Below are 21,943 nucleotides of genomic sequence, written 5' to 3' on the forward strand. Positions count from 1 at the left end.
GTTGGCTTCAAATTTATGGATGAATATTGAAGGAAAACATTAATGGGGAAATACATCAATCTGAAGAACAATATTGATTTTTATTTGGACGTAGGAGAGATATGTGTGTATTGTGGGAGTATTTCCACTGCATCGGTGTCATAAGAGAAACTGTTTTAGAAAACAGTTCCAAGTTCGCGTTTATTTCATCGACTGCGTTTAATTATTAGGATAAGGCATACTTAAATTCTTTGGAGATCCACAGAGTATTCCAAACGTACGCCAATAAGGAGTCTCAAAACCTGAACCATTATCGAAATTGTAATGGAAATTAAAATCGTCGTTCTAGTATTCTTCTGTTCATTTTTATTCCCTCCAGTGCTTATTATTGGTTATTATCAGAGTCGAAGCAAAAATTTACAGCTGAGCTTTTTCCCACTAAAGACATTTAAGCGTTTTATTGGCAAACGCCCTATTAAATTTCTCCGTAAACAACCCCGCTTTCGGGCTTTTCAGGAACACTTCCATGGGGCGACAGTCTGGCGCCACTGATGGAATTATGGCACTGCTACTTCCGACCATTCAATCGGGAGGATACACTGATTTGTGCTTAAAGTTCGCTTTTGTGCTTTGTGCGACAGTATGTGTTTCCTTGGGCTTAAAAATTGTAACTATTTATTAGAGGCAGTCAGAAATGTATACTTCAGTAGGCGATTTTCCAAATTATTTGAAAAAATCTACGTCTTCACCTACTACCTGGAAATTAACGAGACGCAAAATAACAATAAGCTTGACCTATTTAAACGTAAAAATGATTGATCTAAATAGTTTCCATAAATCAAAAGCATGTTTTGAAACGAAATGAGGTGAATTCTTCACAGAACTAGCTAGCACTTAATGGATAATTCTCCTCACTTTTTCATGTACCAACACACAGCTTATTTCTATTTCTCCATTTTGTAAATTCCACTCATGTTATCACACTTCTTGCCAGCAACTCATCATCATTAAGCCATCATTAAATCCGAAAAACTCTATATTTCTTCCATTATATTACGCAAAGCAATAAACAGTACTTAATGGGAGTTATAAACAATCGAGTAATTAGAGGGCATTCATTAATTATTATTCAGCCACTAATTTCTCTAGCGAAATCGTTAAACTTACAAGTACGCCAGTTCGTTTTGACACTTGCATAGTCGCAATCTATAATAGCGTGGATGGTATAAATGTAAACTGGAGCAAGTGCAGATTTCATTCAGAAAATAAGGCACTTCAGTCAAGCTTGAAAGCGGAATTTTATATCCGAAATCGACAAATGTTGGTCAGTGGTACGAATGAAGAAGAAAACAAGTCACGTAAGAAAATCTAGGCTACTGCTTATTAATTCCGTCAAGAGCGCAAAATGCAGATATTAATCTTGAACTAATTAATTCTAGGGAGTTCAAATCTGGAGGACTTCATTAAGGAACCAAACGTTCTTTCAGAATATTAATTCTGCGGGAGGAAATAAACGCGTCATAACTACGAAGGAAATTAAAGGTCTTGTTTGGCTAATCAAGGAATTGTCGAATGGCACGCAACGCTTGATTTGAATAAAAATCCTCCTATAGCTTTGGAATTATAGAGCTGAAATTAATGGATCCAGTAGTGAATACGAGAAAGGGTGAAATGTTTTGCTATTACCTGCCTACAAATCGACCCTGTTTGGGTGATTATAGAGTAGTTTCCCGTACAAGAATGAAGACATAACCGTTATCATCGAGCGAAAAAGTAATTATTTCTCTGCTAATATCACAAACCTTTAAGCAGCTCGGATGCGAATTAAAACTGTCTTAGTATTAATTTGGGTACTAAGTTCAATTAAGGAGAACCTAATGGAGACCATTTCTCTGAAACTCTAAAATTAACTATCCTACCTGCTGGCTTAATCGTCATTCCGACAAAATTAGTATTAAAGTTAGTTGTTTCAGTAGTGAGTTTAAGGAAACGAACCAAGTACGACGAATCCCTCTTCATTTTGTTGCAATTAACTAGCTCCTTAAAGTGTCTGCAGTTTTCAAGGAAACTGCTAATAAAAATTTCCTAATAAAACTCTATTATCGGAGCTGATATTAGTTGAAACTCAAATGCTATTGACTTCAAAATTTCCCCCATGTGATGCTCAATATAGCTTCCTTGAATATTGTCATTAAAGTGGTTATGATAATAAAGGAAACACTGCCTGTGTCGTCGTAACAGTTACACGAGGCATGTAGATTTAATTGACAATACAAGGCAAAAGCACCTGCCTACATCTTGGCTGATATTGCGGTCTCATAATATAAGGCACACGTAATAACAATCTTAACTTTGCAAGTTTACGGTAAACAGTAAATTTCAAACAATATTCGTATATCTATAACACAAGCCTACAGAGGATTTGACGTTGAATAGACGGAAACTGTTTGCGAATGTGTCTGTATGTTCCTAGAAGGAAAAAATCAATGCGGATATTTTATTTTTTATTATACAGTTCTATTGTATTCAGCAAATGTCCTTGTCCTAGTTTTGTCGGTAAAAATATCTGCAAACAACCCAATAGATGCTCTAGAATACCTGTTACTGCATCCCAAGACGGGTTAACCCTCTGGTTAGCCAACCAATGAAACTTTGTCTCCAAAGATAGCATTCGCATTTTTCATGGGGGCGCAGACGCATTTCCCGAATATTCATGCTTGCATCTTTCCTAGGGGAAACAGTTCCGCTATCTGGACTACGCGAAGTCCCTTCGTAATCCCGAATTCCTTCAAACCTTAATCCAGGAGTCCAAACCGCGTCTGCCCGAGTATTTCCAACGGTCATTTGTTTGTTATTTTGGAGTGTTGAGTTCGCTTTCACGTGTCTCTAACAGTGAACTTTAATGGTGTCGCCGAAATGCGGTGCAGTTGCTACAGTCTGGTTTACTTATTACTGCTGACAGTTTTATACTTTAAAGGTAAGTTTAGGGGATGTACGTGTCAGTAGTTTAGCTTTAATTGAAATTCCACGTTTGAAGCAGATATGACGTGACGTCCTCGAGTTAGTCCAGGTATTAATTCAAAGAAAGTTTGTTTGATGCGGTAGTTTTATCTTAGTTCAGTTAATCTTGCCAGCGAACAGTTGGCAAGTCCGAATGGAAACTTGGAGGCGCCGAACGATACAATAACGCAGCTTGGCGTCAATGCATTGAAAGTAGGGGGTAGGAGGGAACTGGAAACCCCAGACTTAAGTCGGGAGGTAAGGCTCCACTTAACCGTTTCACACGTGAACACACTACATATTTCGGATTCTACAAACAGGAAGCGAACTTGCTACCCTTGAATTTATTTATGCTAAAAAATCTGTGATTAGCAAATGGGGCTCCTTTTTCGGAACACACATACATACACACACACACACACAAAGGGGACATTCTAACCTGACCTAACTTAAACTAAACACAGTTCAATGGTGAATGTTTATCACAATGTGAGGCGTAACAATTTCTATGAATATGAAAATCCCTAACTCCACTGCCTGAAACAAATGGTGACCTCTTACATTTCGAACCCCTTACTTATTCATGTGGTGCTTTGGATGAAATTGCAACATTACCTTCAACAATCCCCTAGTATATCCCAGGGACTTCCAAACTGCCAACTTTGGTAACAAAAAAAGTAAAAATACCTCCGTCTGTTGCGAATATAATAGCCGGCAAAACTCCAAATTTGGATAAAACAGCCCTGGGGAGAGACGGGGAAACGTTATTCTATAGGGAGGAATTGCTTGTTTACGTTTCATAGTCCGTATAGCAAGATAAAAAGTTTTGATTAAATTTATGAAGCTTCTCTCTCGCGTACTTTTTCATATAAAGTTTTATGGTAATTTAATAATCCCTGAATTTCCCGAATCTAGATTTCGGATATCTGAGTTTCGGCGAGTTATCCTTTAAAAAAATACGCCTGGTAATGTTGAAACAAAGTGTTTGAAATCCCCAGGCGTCCAAAAAACACTTTTACTAAACGACATGGCGTAAAACCGTTTTCAAAAGGCGACGCCAAAAAGTTCCTACTCACTCCTAAATCCTTTTCACAATGTTGACACGATGAAAGGCAGGAAACTGATTATCGACGCAATAGTTTCAGCGACTCAGCAAAATTCATTTCAAAGGAATTGTGGTTTTTACCTTTAATACTCGCAAAGAAGCGGACGTTATTTTTAAATTGAAAAACTCTGAAATATCTCAATTTAAAACTTGAAGGAGGAATTTCAAATTTCAAAGCAGTATTTGGTCAGTCTAGTTCGCGTTAAATTTCCAGACAATTCAGATCATAGATTTTTCTATTATGGAAAAATTCGCTTAGAAAGTATTAGACCAAAGCCAATTCGGATTATAACCTAGCTATGAGCTTGACTCTCTTTGGCAATTATGCATTTTTTAATGGGAAGGTCAAAAAATGCAGAGTAATAAAATCACCCCACAAAAATAAAAAGTAATTTATAGTCATGCGACCAATAAATTGTAATTCTTGTGAAAACAGTTCTTGTTTTCAGTCATGATTTATTGTCGTTTATCAACATACAACTATATGTATAGTACATAGGCGCCTAGTTGCAAAAATGGCTTTTTAGTGTGTAATGGATCTTGGAACAGTAAACCCAGGAACAACTTACGAAGTAATTTATTTCACTGCTAAATAATACTCCACAATCAGGTTTACAAAAATGAAAAGCTCGGTTAATGAAATACACGTTAATGCGACAATACGACCAAGAAAGGACACAAGTATTACAAGTATTGCGAAGTTCTTAAGTACTAATTGTAAGACTGAGGATTAACACACACAGGTGTACTACGGCTAAAAAGCAATTATCGGTTAATTTATTGTCTATCTTTTTAGAGCGTGACATTTAGTTAAATAACAAGATCTTCTATTCGTATGTTGCAGTTATATCGATTTAACGAAACGGGGTTGTACTTAAATGTTACTTCTTTCAAAAAAAATGGATGAAAGTTTTATTATAAAAAGCCACATGTTTTTGAGAATACTGGATACTAAAATCTGGCCATGTCGGGCATATGACTCAAAAATGGTAATGTACATAGGCGTAACATAAAGGTACATTACAAGTGTAAACCAAAAATAAATTACCATGGCTCTATTAATTACATGATGGCATAAAAAAGATACTTCAAGTTTGACACAATGAATTTCAACATAAAAAAAAATTCTCTAATTATAAATTCGAGAATTATAAATAAGAGAGTCGTTTGTGTGTACACAATTCCCCTCAAAATGCTTCAGTTGTGAGAAAATGGGCATAATCAACCAGGTCCAATTATTAAATCCAAAGTCGCATTATATTCAGAATTTGAATCTTTTTATATCAAACGAAGTATGACAAATGAGAAAAGATACTTAAACCATGGGGAAATTAATATTTTAAGGATTTGAATAAAATCTTGCTGCATCGTTTAGAGATTTATATAGGAATTGTATAATTTCATTAAACACATTCGTGTTGTTGCCTGCAGCTCGTGTATAGCATTTCGCGCTTGTAAACCAGAAACCAAGACAAATGTACATGGTGATATTAAAAATATCTTACTGAGTTTGTATCCTTCTCTAATTTTCCGATCTTCTTGCGTTAAATATAGTACCCTCATTTGAAAACGAGTCACCTTAAATAATTATTAATTGCGAAAATTTACGGTTTTGAAAAAAACACGTCAATTTAGATATCAGGGAGGACATTTAAATTAAAATTTTAAATAGTCTTATATTACACCCCTTCGCGCCAAGCCACTCCATCAGAAGAATTTTAAATGGCACTACCTGCCAAGTGATACCTCCTATTAAAGGACATATTATATAAAAGATATAATTCTCTATTCAGGAACACCAAAAAAATTCAAATCGAACGAGTCGTTTTTGATGTAAATAAAGAAACTCTAAATTGGAATTGAAAAACTATCACAAAAAATTGAAATATGACCTATGTCTTATAAGGCCCAAGTCTAGGTAGCAACCGTTATTTTGTGTTCGTTTATGAATCTACCGTTATACATAAACAACCTTTTTTTGGTATTTAGCCGGCATCACGTTTTGCTCATATTTGTCGATATTTTTCTAACAGGTGAATCATTGGCTTTTACCAATAAATTTTATCGATAGTTGTACTTAGGAAGATTCTTGGGTATTTCTGCACGAAACAGTGTGCGAACTCGGGTAATTCGAATGTTATTATCCAGTCCATAATTATCTTGGCGGTCATTTTGCGAAATCACCTCACTGTGATCCTATGAAAAGGATCATACGAGCTTTTGGTCACGTCAGACAGAAGCTCATAACACTATAAACATACCCGTTGATACTTTATCCGTGAGTATCAACATAAGGAAACATCCTGTACGTTTGACAAATTCCAAAACATTTTTTTTTCTCTTCGACTCTTTAAATTTGAAGCTCAGTGACTAATAAGAACCTCTTTTATATTTTCAAGCACCAAAAATTTCAATACATTTTTGACAATTCAACCAACTCTCCTAATCAAGTAGCTAATACAATTAAAAAACGCCAAATCAGCAAAGCTTAATTTGATTTACTTGGAAACCGACTTAGAGCCAATCCATGGCTCGCATGTGTCCTATTACCGAGTCCTATCATCAATTTTATTCCCAATAATATCCAATTTAAAGATGTGTCCCTTGAAAATTGCCACAGAATATGGCCATTAATCATCCCTTAGTTAATTACCTTCGTGATAGTTAGCTGAATCAGATTAATCGATTAGCTTTTTGCTGGTTCTAGAGGATTCCTTCGAGGTAGTCTTCGCACAATTTTTTTGAGAGTATTGATTTTTGTCTTCTTTTTACTAGTGACTAGTGATGTGGAAAATGGAACACAAACCACTAGAACTTTCAAGATTGCTAAAAAGTTGTATTAGAAAGAATACGAAAATAAATATCAAAGAAGTACTAAAATAAAAACATTTATTGTAGTCAGAATTTCAAGGGTCAAACGAAAATTCCTATAAATTTTATTTCTTACTGAGACTAATTAACAGAAGACTGACTATAAATAACAAAATAATCTAATTATCTAATGCTAGCTTCATAAAGCTACACAAGAAAATATAAAATTAATAAAAAGGAATACATATTGCAGAAATACGGGGATTTCTGTTTATTACTTTTCCGTATGGCTGAACGTAGTCTGATCTTCCTCTGAGGCAAAGTTCTGATGAATTTCGAACATTTCCAGGAATAATTTCGAATCAACACAATAGAAGTTATTTTGATGATGAAACAAAACAACTCTCCATCAAAAAAGGTAATATAACTTCCTGCTTGCTCCAAATACTTAATTGAAATTCGGACATCTAGGCCAACATTGAAGTTAATGTATTAGTTCGAAATTAGAATTTGCAAACAGAAACATAACACGAAGTTTAAAATTTAATAACAAACACAATCGCTACCGTGTTAATATGGATGCGCTGCATACATGAGGCGAATCGTGAATAAATAGAGGGAGGTAATATGACATTTCCGAACCTGTAATAAAGATAGTAATATCGACGTTATTATAAATAGAAAAATTAATGCATTACCTGCTTTTCTAGCTTTAATCAGTTGGCGTACACAAAGCCACACACTCTGCATACTTCCAATTTTAAAATTCGAATAAATTCCTCTTCATAATCCTATTGTTGATTTGTTGTTTATTTTATGCAAATCAATAACTATAAACCATGGCATCGTCTAATTAAGAGCATTTTTCCATTTTCCCTGTTTTATATACATATATACATTTCAGTTGTTAATAGTTATCTATAGTAGATGTAGAGGGCTGAAAGGAGATTACGCCCGAGGCTAGAGTTCGAGGGCCGATGCGAAGCAGAGGGCTTTTATTCGGATGAGGGCATAATTCTTCTTTTGGCTTATGATACGTACGAAATTTTAGACACAAATAATATATTTTTTAGTTCTCCACATACAAATGAAATATTATGATACGTAGTTAATTGATTGTAGAAGGTTAAAAAATCAACAGGCGTTATTTTTACTTTCCGTCCTATTGCCAAGGGACATAGCCGTTAACAGAAGCTTACAACCCGATGCCGTGAGCGAAGGGCCAAAAACATAAAACACCACCCGATGGTCATAATGGGACACAATTTCATAATGTCATAAAATAGAATGGCTGACCATCGGGCGTTGTTTTATTTTTAAGTTACAACACACGTAACTCTTAGTAATAAGCGGTAAAGTATTTTTTTTAATGTAAAACTAGTTATAATATTATTTTACTGACATCTAAAAGATTTAAAAACCATGGGTCGAAAGTCGAATTACGCCCTTAACTGAATTAAAGCCCTCTGCTTTGCATCGGGCCTCAATCTTTGGCCGCAGGCGTAATCTTCTTTAAGCTCCCTACACATAAACAACTATTATTATCATACGATGGTGGGAGGGCAGTAATGGCTAATTGGTTATATAAAATGTCACAGACAGGCTAGAAATGAAAACTTCGTTTTTAATGGAAAATTGGCTTACAAAAATGAGCTGCGAATTGAAAAGTAACTAATGCTTTCAATTTTATTATATCAATAATTGAATATATGGAAGGGAAACTCCCATTCCTACCTGAATGAGGCCAAGAAGTCAAAGAACACATATAGCAATTTAGTAGGGGATTTGGCGTAAAAATGAAAAGGGGATCAATAGGACATGAGGACAATGCATTTTCAAAATCCTATCGAATCTGCATCTAAATGCGGAACATTGCTTAACCTATAAATCGGGTCCCAGCAAAATCGTTTGGATCCACGAAGTGGTAGTCGAGAACAGCACAAATATTTCCAGGGATCTATAAAATTCAGCGAATTTTAAGCCAGCTCTGAAGCAAGCATTATCCCCATTTCTATAGTCAGGATATGTTAATCTTAAAAATGCATTTTCAGCTAGAATTACTAGTTACCGCAGAACCTCTAAGACGTTAATAAATATTTAGAGCAATATGAGAGAGTTTCCATTGGCTTTAACAAGAAACTGCGAAGTTTGTAAACACCATTTGCATACATGATCATAAACATGTATTTAGATAATAAAACGGCACTACCGACAATAGAGCACCTCATTCTCCTAGGATATCAGGGCTCAAACTATAATTTTTTAGGGTAGGGGGCAAAGTTATCTAAAACTAAACAGCTGGCCCTAAACGAAGAATGCTTGAAACTTTTATTAAACTAAGACTTCCAATTATACTCTCCAGACCTAAAACTTGAAAGATCTTTATTCTTCTTAGTATATACATTTATATGGAAATTGAAGCCAGCCCTCAAAGAGGAGGGGATGCTTATAAAGGAACTAGCCTGTTCATCAAACAAAGGGAGTCGTTATTGGGAATTTGGTATTTAACCGTTTATTGGAAAGTTACTAAAACTAGTTGACCGTTCCATTAAAGTATTAAGTCGAGATTAAAGATTTGACCATTAGTGTGGCTAATTTTGCAATTTAGGCTAGAGTAGTGGTTTCTCTTTAGATAGAGTTTCAGGTTTAGCTCGAAAAGCCCTCAGAGACGGTTGAGTTAATACAAAACAGAGAAGTATTTGTGTCCGCTCAAAGTCTTATTTCATGCATCTGTGTAAACTTTATGGAATTAAGCTTGGAATAGAAATTGAAAATTCAGGATTAAAGTCGATATTAAGAAAAATATAGAGTTCGTTTTTGTATCAACAATTTTCCTCTGTCGCGCCTAAATTTCTGAACTTTCAGAAATGATAAAAACAAACATGATTAAGTATGAATACGATGGTGAGGAATAAAATAGGACTAGCTCTATCTCAACTCTATCCTAAGTAGCAAGAATGTTTTTCCACTATAATGAAGATCCAAACGTATCCCGTGAATAGGCTCAAGGATAAAATTTGCTCGCTTAGCAAAGTTTAAAGCTTACACCCCGGAAACTCTCTTCATTAGCGATAGAGCCGGTAGAAAATGTCTAAACAGGCATGTTTAATTACGCACTGACACTGAAACTCATCCATGACGAGGCATTCACGTCACTGGAACGCGAACGATCATTTGTGTGATGTGAAGACGGTATGCAATTAACCCTTTCGAGTCGATTGAAGGGCTAAATATCCTTCAGTGAATTCGGTACACATATCAGGTTGTCTGGAAAGTGATTTGTAATTTTACTCTACTTTATTGCGGGTGAAAGTTTCCATATTAGAAACTGCATTGAGTTTCTTAGAGCTAAAGGACGAACTGATTGCAACTTCGGTGAGAACAAAGTTATGTGTGTTATTTAATAATTTCTGACTGAATCGAAGGGAATTTTATGTCACTGAAGCAGTTCAATTTATTTCTTGAGGGAGAGAAATAATGCAATCTCACAGTGTAAAAGTAATAACGCGTCCGTTGGGCTTGATTTCCTTTTTCGCATAGAAATATCTGATTTACATTTCTTTTATGATTCATTGTTGAGCCCCATAGTCGGCCTACCAATTATTGGGGACCACCAAATTTTTTATGGCGTTCGACCTTTGGAAAATAGTAGATGAGGGTGCATTTAGCTTGAGGAAAATGAGCGATTCATTTATCCAGAATGTGGAACACTACTCCATTTTCCCTCTTCTCAATGCCATCGGCAAAAATATAGAGAGAATTTCGTTTACGGTGTATTGAACTTCTTCCCAAATAACATTGTTTATTTTACGAACCAGAAATTTCCTCATGGGGAGTAAGTCCAATGGAATTTATACTGATTCATATTTTCGTTTTCCTCTTGAAAACTATCCTTAATTCAATATCAGCAACTACGGGGTATAAAGTTTTTAAACTGTTTTGGAATATCATAGGGACTAGTCTCTATAAAACGTCTTTCCTTCTAAAAACCAACTCTAAAATTTCCCAGTCGCTTCGATTCAAGTCGATTTGTCTTGAAGAGCCGCAACAAGGCAAAGCTATAGCAAACTTTGCCCGTACAGTTTTACGGGAAGTCTCAAAACTATCCCCCCAAAATGACGAGGAGTAGGCAATAAATTATAAAGCCGTTTGTAAGACCTGATAAAGGCATCGTATAAAGGAGGAAATGGGAATTCGTCCGCGTCATCTCGAACCATATTTTTTATGGGGAAACTTGCCTGGCTGGCTCCACTTCGTCTTCTCATCAATATGGATGAAATATGAAAACTTACAAGTCGAAAGCTGGAGATTAATAATGTTTTCTGTTGTAGCCTTTATCCGGAATTATCGACTTTTGTTTGTATTGAAATTCTCATTATAATGACGGCTATTTGTACTGTAGTCCATTCCATAAGTTAGATGATGCTGCAAATTCACATTTGAAGATTCTTTTGAAACAGGTTTAAAAGAACACTATGGAAAATGACTTTCAAATATTTTTTATTATCTGGAGGAAATTAGGAATTTTTAAATTTGGCTTAATTACAAAGTGAATTTTTCGACTGTGAGGAGATGATTAGATACTCCCGATAAATGCCTCAGGTGCCTGAAGGACACAGGGCACCGAGCGCTGATTGCCCTAAAATCACCACTACTACAGGATGAACCTGTTAATTCATTACCCAATTAACAAAACCTAATTATTTTTAGAACTTGAAAATTAAGAAGAGTAATTAAGAACGTAATTTACCACACTTTGCTTCTCAACAAACTTTACGGCGAGGAAGCAATGTTAATAAAGACCTAATTACGAAACCAACTAAAATTTACGTTTAAGATACACCTGAGACAAGGCCATTCTGCTGTAATATGACTTTCTGGAGTTCGCTTGAAAGGTACTTCCTTTCCTTATAAAACACCCTCTCTATTCACGTTAATGCAGACATAATGAAACTTTCGCACATCTTACCCTCAGGTCGCCTAATAGATAGGACGGTTTAGTTTGATGTGAATGGATAGTTTCGTGAAGCAATCCTAGATTCAACAGACAATATATGGAAATATGCAATTGAAGAAGTGGAAACATTTGCATTTCAATCACTTTATATCAAAAAGATAACATTTAGCCACATCATATTGTGCACATTGCGCTCAATCCCCTGTCGAAGAAATTGAAATTCTGGAACATTGCAACATGAAATCTTTTTGGATTTGTGCCTCCACAATCCATAATAAAGCAACAGGGTTAAAATTTATAGCTGGCGTTGAAGGCACTTTGTAAATTCGCCATAGACCATTGCGATGGGTTATAATTTATATGCCATGTCTGCAGGCGCTGCTGTGGGAGCCACCGCCACACCAGACACTTTTATATCTTTCGTCGTATTTCATAATTGGTTCCAAAGTGATAAAGTGGCGGCGCGTTGTAACCTGTTTTGCGAATAGTCGCGTTTTAAGAAATATTTATTTTGTAAGACAAGAATAGAACTGTTTACCTAAGAAGCTCATCTTTCTGGCAATTTTCTTGTTTTCTAAATAAGAAAATAACTTTTCAGTCCTTTTTCACATGGGCCATTACAAACTTACTTCGATAAAATGTAACATTTTCAAAACCTTATTCCGGTACTTACATTATATCACAAAGAAACGATCTTCGACTAAATTGTCCAATGTATAAAACTGCCTTCGTAGGTCAGAGTTGATTTTATTTTCGACATTTCAGCTAAAGTATCTTTGACGAGTCACGTTCCTTTCTATATTAGCCTGGATAGCCGATCTCCTATTGGAAACGTGATGTTTTGTTAAACGACCTAATAATTCCCTCTTGTCGAAGCCATTTCATCCATAACGTTTTACATGAATAGGCCTGATTTAAATGTCATCTGACTCTTACATTTTCGCTCTTCAGTAATCATTAATTTGTTAAAAGAACTTTTTTCTTTAAGAAGTTTTAGGAAAGTCAAATGCTGCTCGGGTAATTCTAGCTCTAACCAGGAACCTATAGGGCCGTAGGCTCTAACAAAAGATCACGTCCCTATAGGCCACCTCGTAATAAAGGAAAAACGTGGGTTGTCAACTTATTACGCAGAGTAATATAGAGCTCATTTCGTCCTTTAATAATCCGAGAAGATTTACTTTCATCGTGTCCCTCGCCTGTCCAGCACTAAGCTACACTGCAATCCATTCTCCGTTCTGCATCTTCTTACGTTCAATTTAGTCATTCAGGAGAACGTAATTAGCAATGATGCAAATCCAGAATGCACCAAGATCGGATATTAAATCCATTTAAGTTACTAATTTTGACATTGCCCTTTTGGGAGGACAAAGTTTCACCCATCGCTATGCATTATGGGATTTAGGATGTCGTGTCAGCCAGTGTCACGTTGCGAGTAGCCCTTCGGGAATTACTGGACGTTCTCGGAAGCTTTGTTCGAATCGCCTGGATTAAGAGAATGTTAATCGCCTTGGGCTTGTCAACGTAAGCTTAGCATTCATCACATGATTGCTTACTGAGATTGTATCAATAGAAGTTTTCAGAATAGTATATTCTGTATATACTCGTAGTAACTTGATAGTCGAGGCTAACCGTGTATCTGCAAAATTACCACCAAAAATGACTGCTTCTGGTGATACTTCAATGGCAATGTTTTAAAGCTAAATTTAATTTTTTTTTCTATTTAATCAAAACTTTCCCTTCGAAAGTCATAAATAATCCCTTAATATCAGGTTGTTTTTAAATTTTGCCAAGGGCTTCCAAATTAATATCGTTTTAAGGCTTGTCCCGGGATTTATTAGTCATAAATTTTTGCGTAATTAAAATTTTATGTTGATTCTGAAAACAAGCTATAGCAAACATTCCATGAATCGTTATGCATATTATATCCTCAAGATTTATACCGAAAACCTCAAACAGAATCGATTCCGAAACTCATTTAAGAATACAGGAAATCAGTTTAATTTCGTTTTTCCCTTGAGATGCAAACTGAAATTTTTGCAGGATAGCTATTTATTGAAGAAAGAAAACCTTAATTTGCCTAAAAGCAATAATATTGATAAGGCGGCCCGCCAAACGTATATGCGAGGTCAGCGTTTTTAGTGTTCCTTTGGATGTGTGTTCTTTTTAAACAGTTAGTCCGTAATATATCGTGTTGTAATCAGGTGCTCCCTTTTTTCTTTTTCTCACCCACTGAAGTAACCCTCAACAGGTTATGGGCCCAGTGTGCGAGTGAGAGTAAGTCGCGAGTGTTGTAGTGAGAAGTGTCGGTTTGAGCTTTTGTTCGCAATTATACGACTAATTACAAAATTAGTGTATTATCTGCCATAAAAAAAAAATGGAGATCGACAAGCCTAGAATCGAAAAACTACGTGATTCCGAAAACTGGCAACAGTGGCAGTTTGTTATACAAACGATATTAGACAGTGAAGATGCGTTAGACATCTGCAATGGTACTGAAAGAAGGCCTGAAGAAAATGAACTGGACTATGAAAAGAAATTTAAAAAATGGATCAAAGGTGACAGGATGGCAAGAAAACTGTTCGTCACAACTGTGGAATCCAAACCGTTACAACTGCTGATGAATTGTGCCACAGGAGAAGAAATGTGGAAGAAATTGCACAGCGTGTACGACTTAAAATCAGATGAAAGTTTATCCCTAGTGCAAAAGAAGTTCTTCGAGTTCAAGTGGGACCCCAATGGTAATGTTGCACACCATGTGTCAAAGCTGGAGCAACTGGCCAGCAAAATGAAAAAGCTGGGAGGCGACATTCCTGAGTCCATGTTGATCACAAGAATTCTATCAACCTTGCCGTCCAAGTTTAACTATTTTCATAGTGCCTGGGATTCAACTCAAGCTTCTAAAAAGACCATTGAGACCTTAACAACTCGTTTATTAACTGAAGAATTACGTTTGGAAAAACAGCGGGAGGAAGAGGAGGAATCCACAGTCGCCCTGTTATCTAAAGTAAACCTAAAAGGTAATTTTCTCAAGAAGAAAAAGTTTTTTCAGAAACAGAAAGAGGACTCTAACGTGTCGCGCTGTTCCTTGTGTCGGAAAGTGAATCATGAGCGGAAAGACTGCAAAGGTTGTTTCTCGTGCGGGTCAAAAGAACACTTAATAAAAGACTGTTCGTCAAAACAAGGTGATCAATCGAAAAGACAAGCTTTTGTTGGGAATACTATTGTTAATGAGAACAGTGACAATTATTGGTTGATAGACTCAGGTGCTTCAAATCATATTTCAAATAAGCGTGAGTGGTTTTATGAGTACAAGGAATTCCCGGATCCAGTAGCAGTTTACATTGGAAATGGTGACCAAGTACTAGCACTAGGTCAAGGTAACATAGATGTAGAATCTTTTGACGGCAAAGAGTGGATAACGGCAACATTGTATGACGTGTTATTCATACCAGATATGGCTAAGAACTTATTCTCGGTTAAAACAGCAGCTAAGAAAGGTATTGACTTTATTTTGAAAAATAACGGTTCACAGTGTTTCTTTACTAGAAATAATAAAGTTATCGCTGTTGGAGTCGAGGCCGATAATCTTTATCGAATTAAATTACGTGTGATCTTGCCGAAAATCGTTTGTGCGGCGACTATGAGCAATACATTGCAACTCTGGCATGAACGCCTATGTCACCAAAACAAAAAATATGTGAAATGCTTTCTTAGGAACTCTGACATTGCATTTACCAATGACAACCTTTTTTGTGATGCTTGTGCTTATGGCAAACAACATCGGGAGCGTTTTAGCAGAAGGGAAGATATTTCAAATAATGCAAGAGAGCTTATCTACTCTGACGTTTGTGGACCTATGAGTGTGCAATCTCCTGGACAAAAACGATATTATGTTTTATTTAAAGATGATCATAGCAAGTATCGTACTGTTTATTTTCTACGTGAAAAATCAGAAGTAGAACATAAACTAAAATTATTCTGCAATGAAGTAAAGACAAGATTCGGAAAAGACATTGTTGAGTTACGTTCGGACGGAGGAAAAGAATACGCCAGTAAAGAAATATCCGTTTTTCTGGGTAACAGAGGAATAAAACATTCGATCACTGCTCCTTATACCCCTGAACAGAATGGAAGCTCTGAAAGAGACAATCGCACCATAATGGAGGCAGCTCGCTCAATGTTATACTCCAATACTAAAATTCCTCAATATCTATGGGCAGAAGCCGTTAATATGGCCGTATATGTAATTAACAGGACAGGACCTACAAGATTAGACCGAAAAACACCATATGAACTTTGGTTTAACAAAAAGCCAAGATTTGACGACCTCAAAGTGTTTGGCACTGAATGCTTTGTCCACGTGCCGAAACAAAAGCGTCGTAAACTGGACAAGAAAGCCCTTAAAGGATATCTTGTGGGTTATCTCGAAGGTGTCAAAGGATATCGTGTGTGGGTACCAGAGCTCTATGATGTAGTGCTAAGCCACGATGTTGTCTTTAAAGAAGAAACTCTCTCACCTACCACGTTTGAAATTGAAGATCACAAACAAGACGTTGAAAACAAGGATTTAGAAGAGACCAAAGAGGAGGTACCAAAAGTTTTGCCAAAATTACGTGACAGAAGCATGCTAAAAAGACCTGATTACTTCGGAATTCCTGTAGCTATGTTTGCTGAATTTGAACCAACAAATTTCAGAGAAGCAGTTTCTTCAGAGAACTCACAAAACTGGATAAAAGCGATGGAGGAAGAGATGTGCTCTTTACAGAAAAATAATACGTGGCTACTGGTTGATGCACCAGAAGATAAGAAAGTTATAGGAAATCGTTGGGTCTATCGAACTAAGCACAATTCAGATGGAACAGGTGCTGATCGTTATAAAGCTCGCTTGGTCATAAAAGGGTATTTTCAAGAAAAAGATATCGACTACTCAGAAACTTTCAGTCCAGTGGCACGTTTTGATACTATCAGAACAGTGTTAAGTGTAGCAGCACGTGAAAAATTAAATTTAAGTCAATTTGACGTTAAATCAGCTTTTCTTTACGGCAGATTGGAAGAAGAAATTTACATGCAGCAGCCTGAAGGGTTTGAAGATGGGACAGAAAGAGTGTGTAAATTGAACAAAGGCCTATATGGACTAAAACAAGCCCCTAGATGTTGGAATCGGTCATTTAAAGATTTCCTCATACACTGTGGCTTAAGGGAGAGTAGTGCGGATTCATGTTTATTTTTCAAAGAAAGTAATGAAAATAAACTGCTACTACTTCTATACGTCGATGACGGCCTAATTGCAACAAATAGCCAAGAAGAAGCCAATCAACTTCTCAGTCAATTAACTTCCAGGTTTGAAGCAAAAATTACAAGAGAGGTAAACAATTATTTGGGAATTGAGATACATCAATTAATGGATGGTTCAATTTTTATCAATCAAGCTGGTTATGTTCAGAAAATTTTACATCGTTTTGGAATGCTGGAAGCAAACGCTGTATCAACTCCCATAGAAACTGGATGGAAAGCAACTAAATCTCCTGAAAAAGAAGACAATTTTCCATATAGAGAAATTGTGGGAAATCTAATGTATTTACAAGTAGTGACTAGACCTGACATTGCGTTTGCAATTGGTCTTGCCTCCAGAGCACTAGATAAACCGACGAAAGCGCATTGTCAACTTGTTAAAAGGATCCTCCGATATATAAAAGGAACAGAAGATGTTGGATTGCTTTATTCCAATACTGGAGACTTCATGACCTACAGCGACGCAGATTTCGCAGGAGATGTCGAGACCAGAAAATCTACTACAGGTTCATTGTGCCTCTATAGTGGTGCAGCGGTGACATGGCGTAGTAAAAAAACAGCAATGTGTTGCTCAATCTACTACGGAAGCGGAATATGTGAGCGCGGCTAGTGCGGCCAAAGATATGTTGTGGATGTTACGATTGCTAAGTGAAATTAGCGAGGCAAAACAGGAAAACACTTTGTACATGGATAATATGAGTGCGATAAAGTTAGCCAAAAACCCTGAGTTTCACGAACGTACTAAACATATAGATATTAGGTGTCATTTTATAAGAGATCTTTATGCTAAAAGTACAATAAAAATAGAGTACATTTCGTCGGAAATGCAAATCGCTGATTTGTTTACAAAGGCCTTAGCAAGACCAAGATTTAATTTTCTAAAAGGTAAATTAGGCTTAACAAGTTTCGAAAAAATTCTATCTTTGTGTTGTGTTGTTTATTGCTTTATTCTAGTTAAGTTTTAGGGAGAGTATTGAAGAAAGAAAACCTTAATTTGCCTAAAAGCAATAATATTGATAAGGCGGCCCGCCAAACGTATATGCGAGGTCAGCGTTTTTAGTGTTCCTTTGGATGTGTGTTCTTTTTAAACAGTTAGTCCGTAATATATCGTGTTGTAATCAGGTGCTCCCTTTTTTCTTTTTCTCACCCACTGAAGTAACCCTCAACACTATTTGATTTACACGACAAGTCATAGACAACACTTCCTGATTTACTATATCAAAATCGTCCAGCTTATTTTCAATCCTCCTGATGTATCGGTTCAGCTTAGTTTTACGTCACAATTTTTTTAGTGATTCCTCTTTTCCTTGGAGAGACAAATTAAGATCCTTGCAGGTCGTTTAAATGATTAATTCCAGCTTAGCAACGTACTACTAATGCTTGGTAGTAGATGTGCTTTATTGGCTTGTATAAATCAAGCTAAGCCGAATAAAACTGCTGCCATTAGATGAATAGATAAGGCTATCTGAAGTTGGAGTTCTAACTAATTGGGGCAGAGTTTTCTAGCACTCTAAGTTTATAAAATATGTGCAACTTTTAAAGAATTTGTTTTTAACTCAATTAAGGAGCGTTTTAGATGCAGAACTTGAATAACGAAATCTCGTTTAAAAGTGTCTTTACCGACTAAACACAGCGCTAAAAAAAGTTACACAGAAAGTCCCGAATGAGTAGAGCTTTTATTCGATTAGAAAAGGTATACAAACTCCTGCATGCCAGACGAAAGTCTTAAGGGTCATGTGTATCTAGCAAATAACCTAAGTCTACAGAGATAAGTCGAAAACTTTAGGCAATGAAAACTATTATTTTTACTGAAAATAGAAAAAAATCCCGGATAACAAAGTCCGCCCTTAAATCAACAAACTGTGTTTTCCCTTTGGGGGTTGAAAACAGATTTTGAATGTATATGTGTTTAGAAGGCTGAATATGGTCGAACGTGGGGTGAATGTAAAATGGAAAAATTGCCAGAAGCGGACTTCAACGGCTTTATATAAATAAGTGATTTTAATCTTTAAAGGCTGAAAATGTTTGTTTTTGAATCGAAAACGAACGAATACCATCACATTCGGTTAGATAGCCCACTATTAACGGACAATAGCATTCATTGTCATGTTATTATATCAAAGATGCTTCCAAACAGTTTTGTAGACTTTCAAATACAGTACGAAGACCCACTTCTACAGTCTCGGTTAAAGGACACACCGGGAGTCAGTTTAAAGGTCTAAGGTCCATCATCTTTATGGTAAATTGATTAAAATGCTGATTTCTATTAAAAGAATATGTCTCAATTAGGACCCTTAGAATAAACGTCTAAATCAACGAAAATCTACCGGATATAGACCAAATTCATAGAAGTAAAAATTCAGCTAATATAATCTAAAACAAACGTCCCTACTGGCTTTACCCTACCCTGCCCAATGACTAGTAAATAGTGGCAATATAAATGATTGCACTTCTCTCAAAACTTCAATGGCTTTGCCTGAACTAATCTCGTAGTTGTCGCACCTATTAGTTTAGCTCATATAACAAAATGTACTCTATTCATAATAATCTCACACCTGAGGGCCATCGTCTCGGTGCAGTCCAAAGTCCACAACATAAATTAAGCTGTCCTTAGTTTTGGTGTCCCAAGGGCCGTGGCCAAATTGCACTCGACCATTTCAACCCTTATAATATGATTTATTGGCTTTTGACCTGGACCTGTCTGGACATTGGCCAGTTTATTAATGCTCTAGAAATTGCTGCTTCCAATTAAATAGGAACATCGAATTTTAATAAACCACTCAAGGAACTTCTTGCATTTTCATATTTCCGACAATGCGGCAGCAAAGATTATCCGCAAAGAGTCACGTTCGCATCATTAAGTTGTAATACGATTTCGGAACGTGAATTTTGTCCTCGATGGTTACGATAAAAGGGGATTTTCTCTTTGGAATGTTGCTCAGGTAAAGTCCTGAATTTCGATAATATTGTGGCTAATTTTGGGGTGGGTAATAAAATGTTGTTAAGGTCAGCATAGGCACGAATTTGTTCAGTGAAACCTAAAGACGAGACACTTATTTTGATTTTTATAGTCGTTTTTATTCTTATAGATGTTCAGGCCACTCCTAATGTCAAACTCAGAGTTCCTCAAGCCATCATAAGTGGGAAAGATGCAGCTCTGCAATGTTCCGTTGACTTCGAAGGACATCAACTGTATTCCCTCAAGTGGTAAATCCAACAATGATTCACATATACACCCTCAACATCTCTTTCTTATTAACGTCATTATCTCTATAGGTACCGAGAACAAGCGGAGTTCTACCGGTACACCCCGCAGACCTACAATCCTGTTACGATATTCGAAGTGAAAGGAATTAACGTCAAACTATCCGAATCCAAACCGGAACGGATTATTCTGAAAAATGTTTCCAGAAATATTAGTGGAATATTCAGCTGTGAGGTTACTGCAGAACCGCCTAATTTTTTTACGGTTTTGGAAACTGCGAAATTAAAGGCAGGTTTGCTCATATTAGAAACACAAAAAGTAGAAAGAGTCGATTTACCTCAAACTTCTGATACGGTGAACACACGTCATTGTATATTTATTTCTATCACTCGAATGAAATGAAATCTTCGCGGTATTAAAAATATTTAAATAATTCCTAAATTGTCCTTTTCATTTGAAAAAACAGAGACTTTAAATCAATTATTAAGTACGTTAAAACATTAATTATGTAAATAATTAATATCTCATGAATATTTGAAAGTATATTCTCGTCGAGATAAAAAAAACAACGGAAGTTATCTATTTTGCAAGGTAAGTAAGCTTACGATATACATAATAAATTAAAACGATTGTGATACGCCATTTTACCAATGACTAACGTCTTTTCGGGCACTGCTAAGTAGGCATTAAAATACAAAAGAAAAACTTAATAAGTCGCACTTTAAAGAATTTAATTGCAAACATTGTCGAAGCTCAAACATAAAAATTTCAGAGTTACTGCAAACACACTCTATTAAACCTCCACAAGTGCCCTCAATTTCGTTCTTTCTGGACGTGCACGGTTCTTTTTCCTCCCTGTTCGCTGGCCTTTAAAGACCTCCCGGTAATTTGGGGTCGCAAAAAAGGTTTTCTCCAATTTCATCAAAGGCAAACGAACTTAAAGATAGAGGAGGACAGAATTAAAAGGCCAAATAAAGTGGGCAAATTGATTTAGCCAACCAAACTTTTAACTGGCATTAATGAAACTTCGTCTAGATGTTTCATTAAGAAAACTTTGAGTCGATTTATTAATGTGGAGGAAATAATTTGTGGCCATTTTGGCATCAAGGAAATTTTCTTCATTTTAAATGATTTTCTCAATAACTTGAGAGACAGATGTTGAAAGTATTATTTGAACAAAGACAGGAATCTATTAAATGATGTTGATTGGACACTTCCCTCTTGTAATTTATGCCCCTTTTACATTCCTTTCCAGTTTCGTCTAACTACTTTTTATAATTAAAGCTTGGTCGAACTTTCTGATAAATTAAAATAATTGTAAACTTCAAATTAGAGAAGATTCTTGATTTGCGGTTCAGCCAGTCAGCTTTCTTGATTTCAAGTTACTTCAGGCAAATACTGAACAGTAAGCTTTTCTTAAGTTAATTTACAAAATTTAGAAGAAATATCTTCAGAAACAAGGGAATGCGAACAATGCGTTTCTACTGGTGACCTTTATAGCAAATTTCTCAAAAGCGGCTCGTTGCTGGGTTTGTCTCATTACTGCTCATGTTCTTGATTAGTTTTGCACGAAACAGTGTGCGAACTCGGGGTG

The 21,943-nt window shown here is 36.1% G+C and overlaps 1 protein-coding gene across 1 annotated transcript; it reads left to right on the plus strand.

Moving 5' to 3' along the window:
* Positions 1-2,697: 2,697 nt before the first annotated feature.
* On the plus strand, positions 2,698-21,907 carry LOC136416006 (uncharacterized). Its single transcript, XM_066400961.1, has 4 exons — positions 2,698-2,956; positions 20,234-20,351; positions 20,421-20,641; positions 21,789-21,907. Exons 1-4 carry the CDS (start codon positions 2,896-2,898, stop codon positions 21,905-21,907), a joined length of 519 nt encoding a protein of 172 aa, XP_066257058.1. The 5' UTR covers positions 2,698-2,895.
* Positions 21,908-21,943: the final 36 nt, after the last annotated feature.

Source organism: Euwallacea similis, chromosome 21 (assembly GCF_039881205.1).
Source record: "Euwallacea similis isolate ESF13 chromosome 21, ESF131.1, whole genome shotgun sequence".
In the NCBI taxonomy this organism is placed as follows: domain Eukaryota; kingdom Metazoa; phylum Arthropoda; class Insecta; order Coleoptera; family Curculionidae; genus Euwallacea; species Euwallacea similis.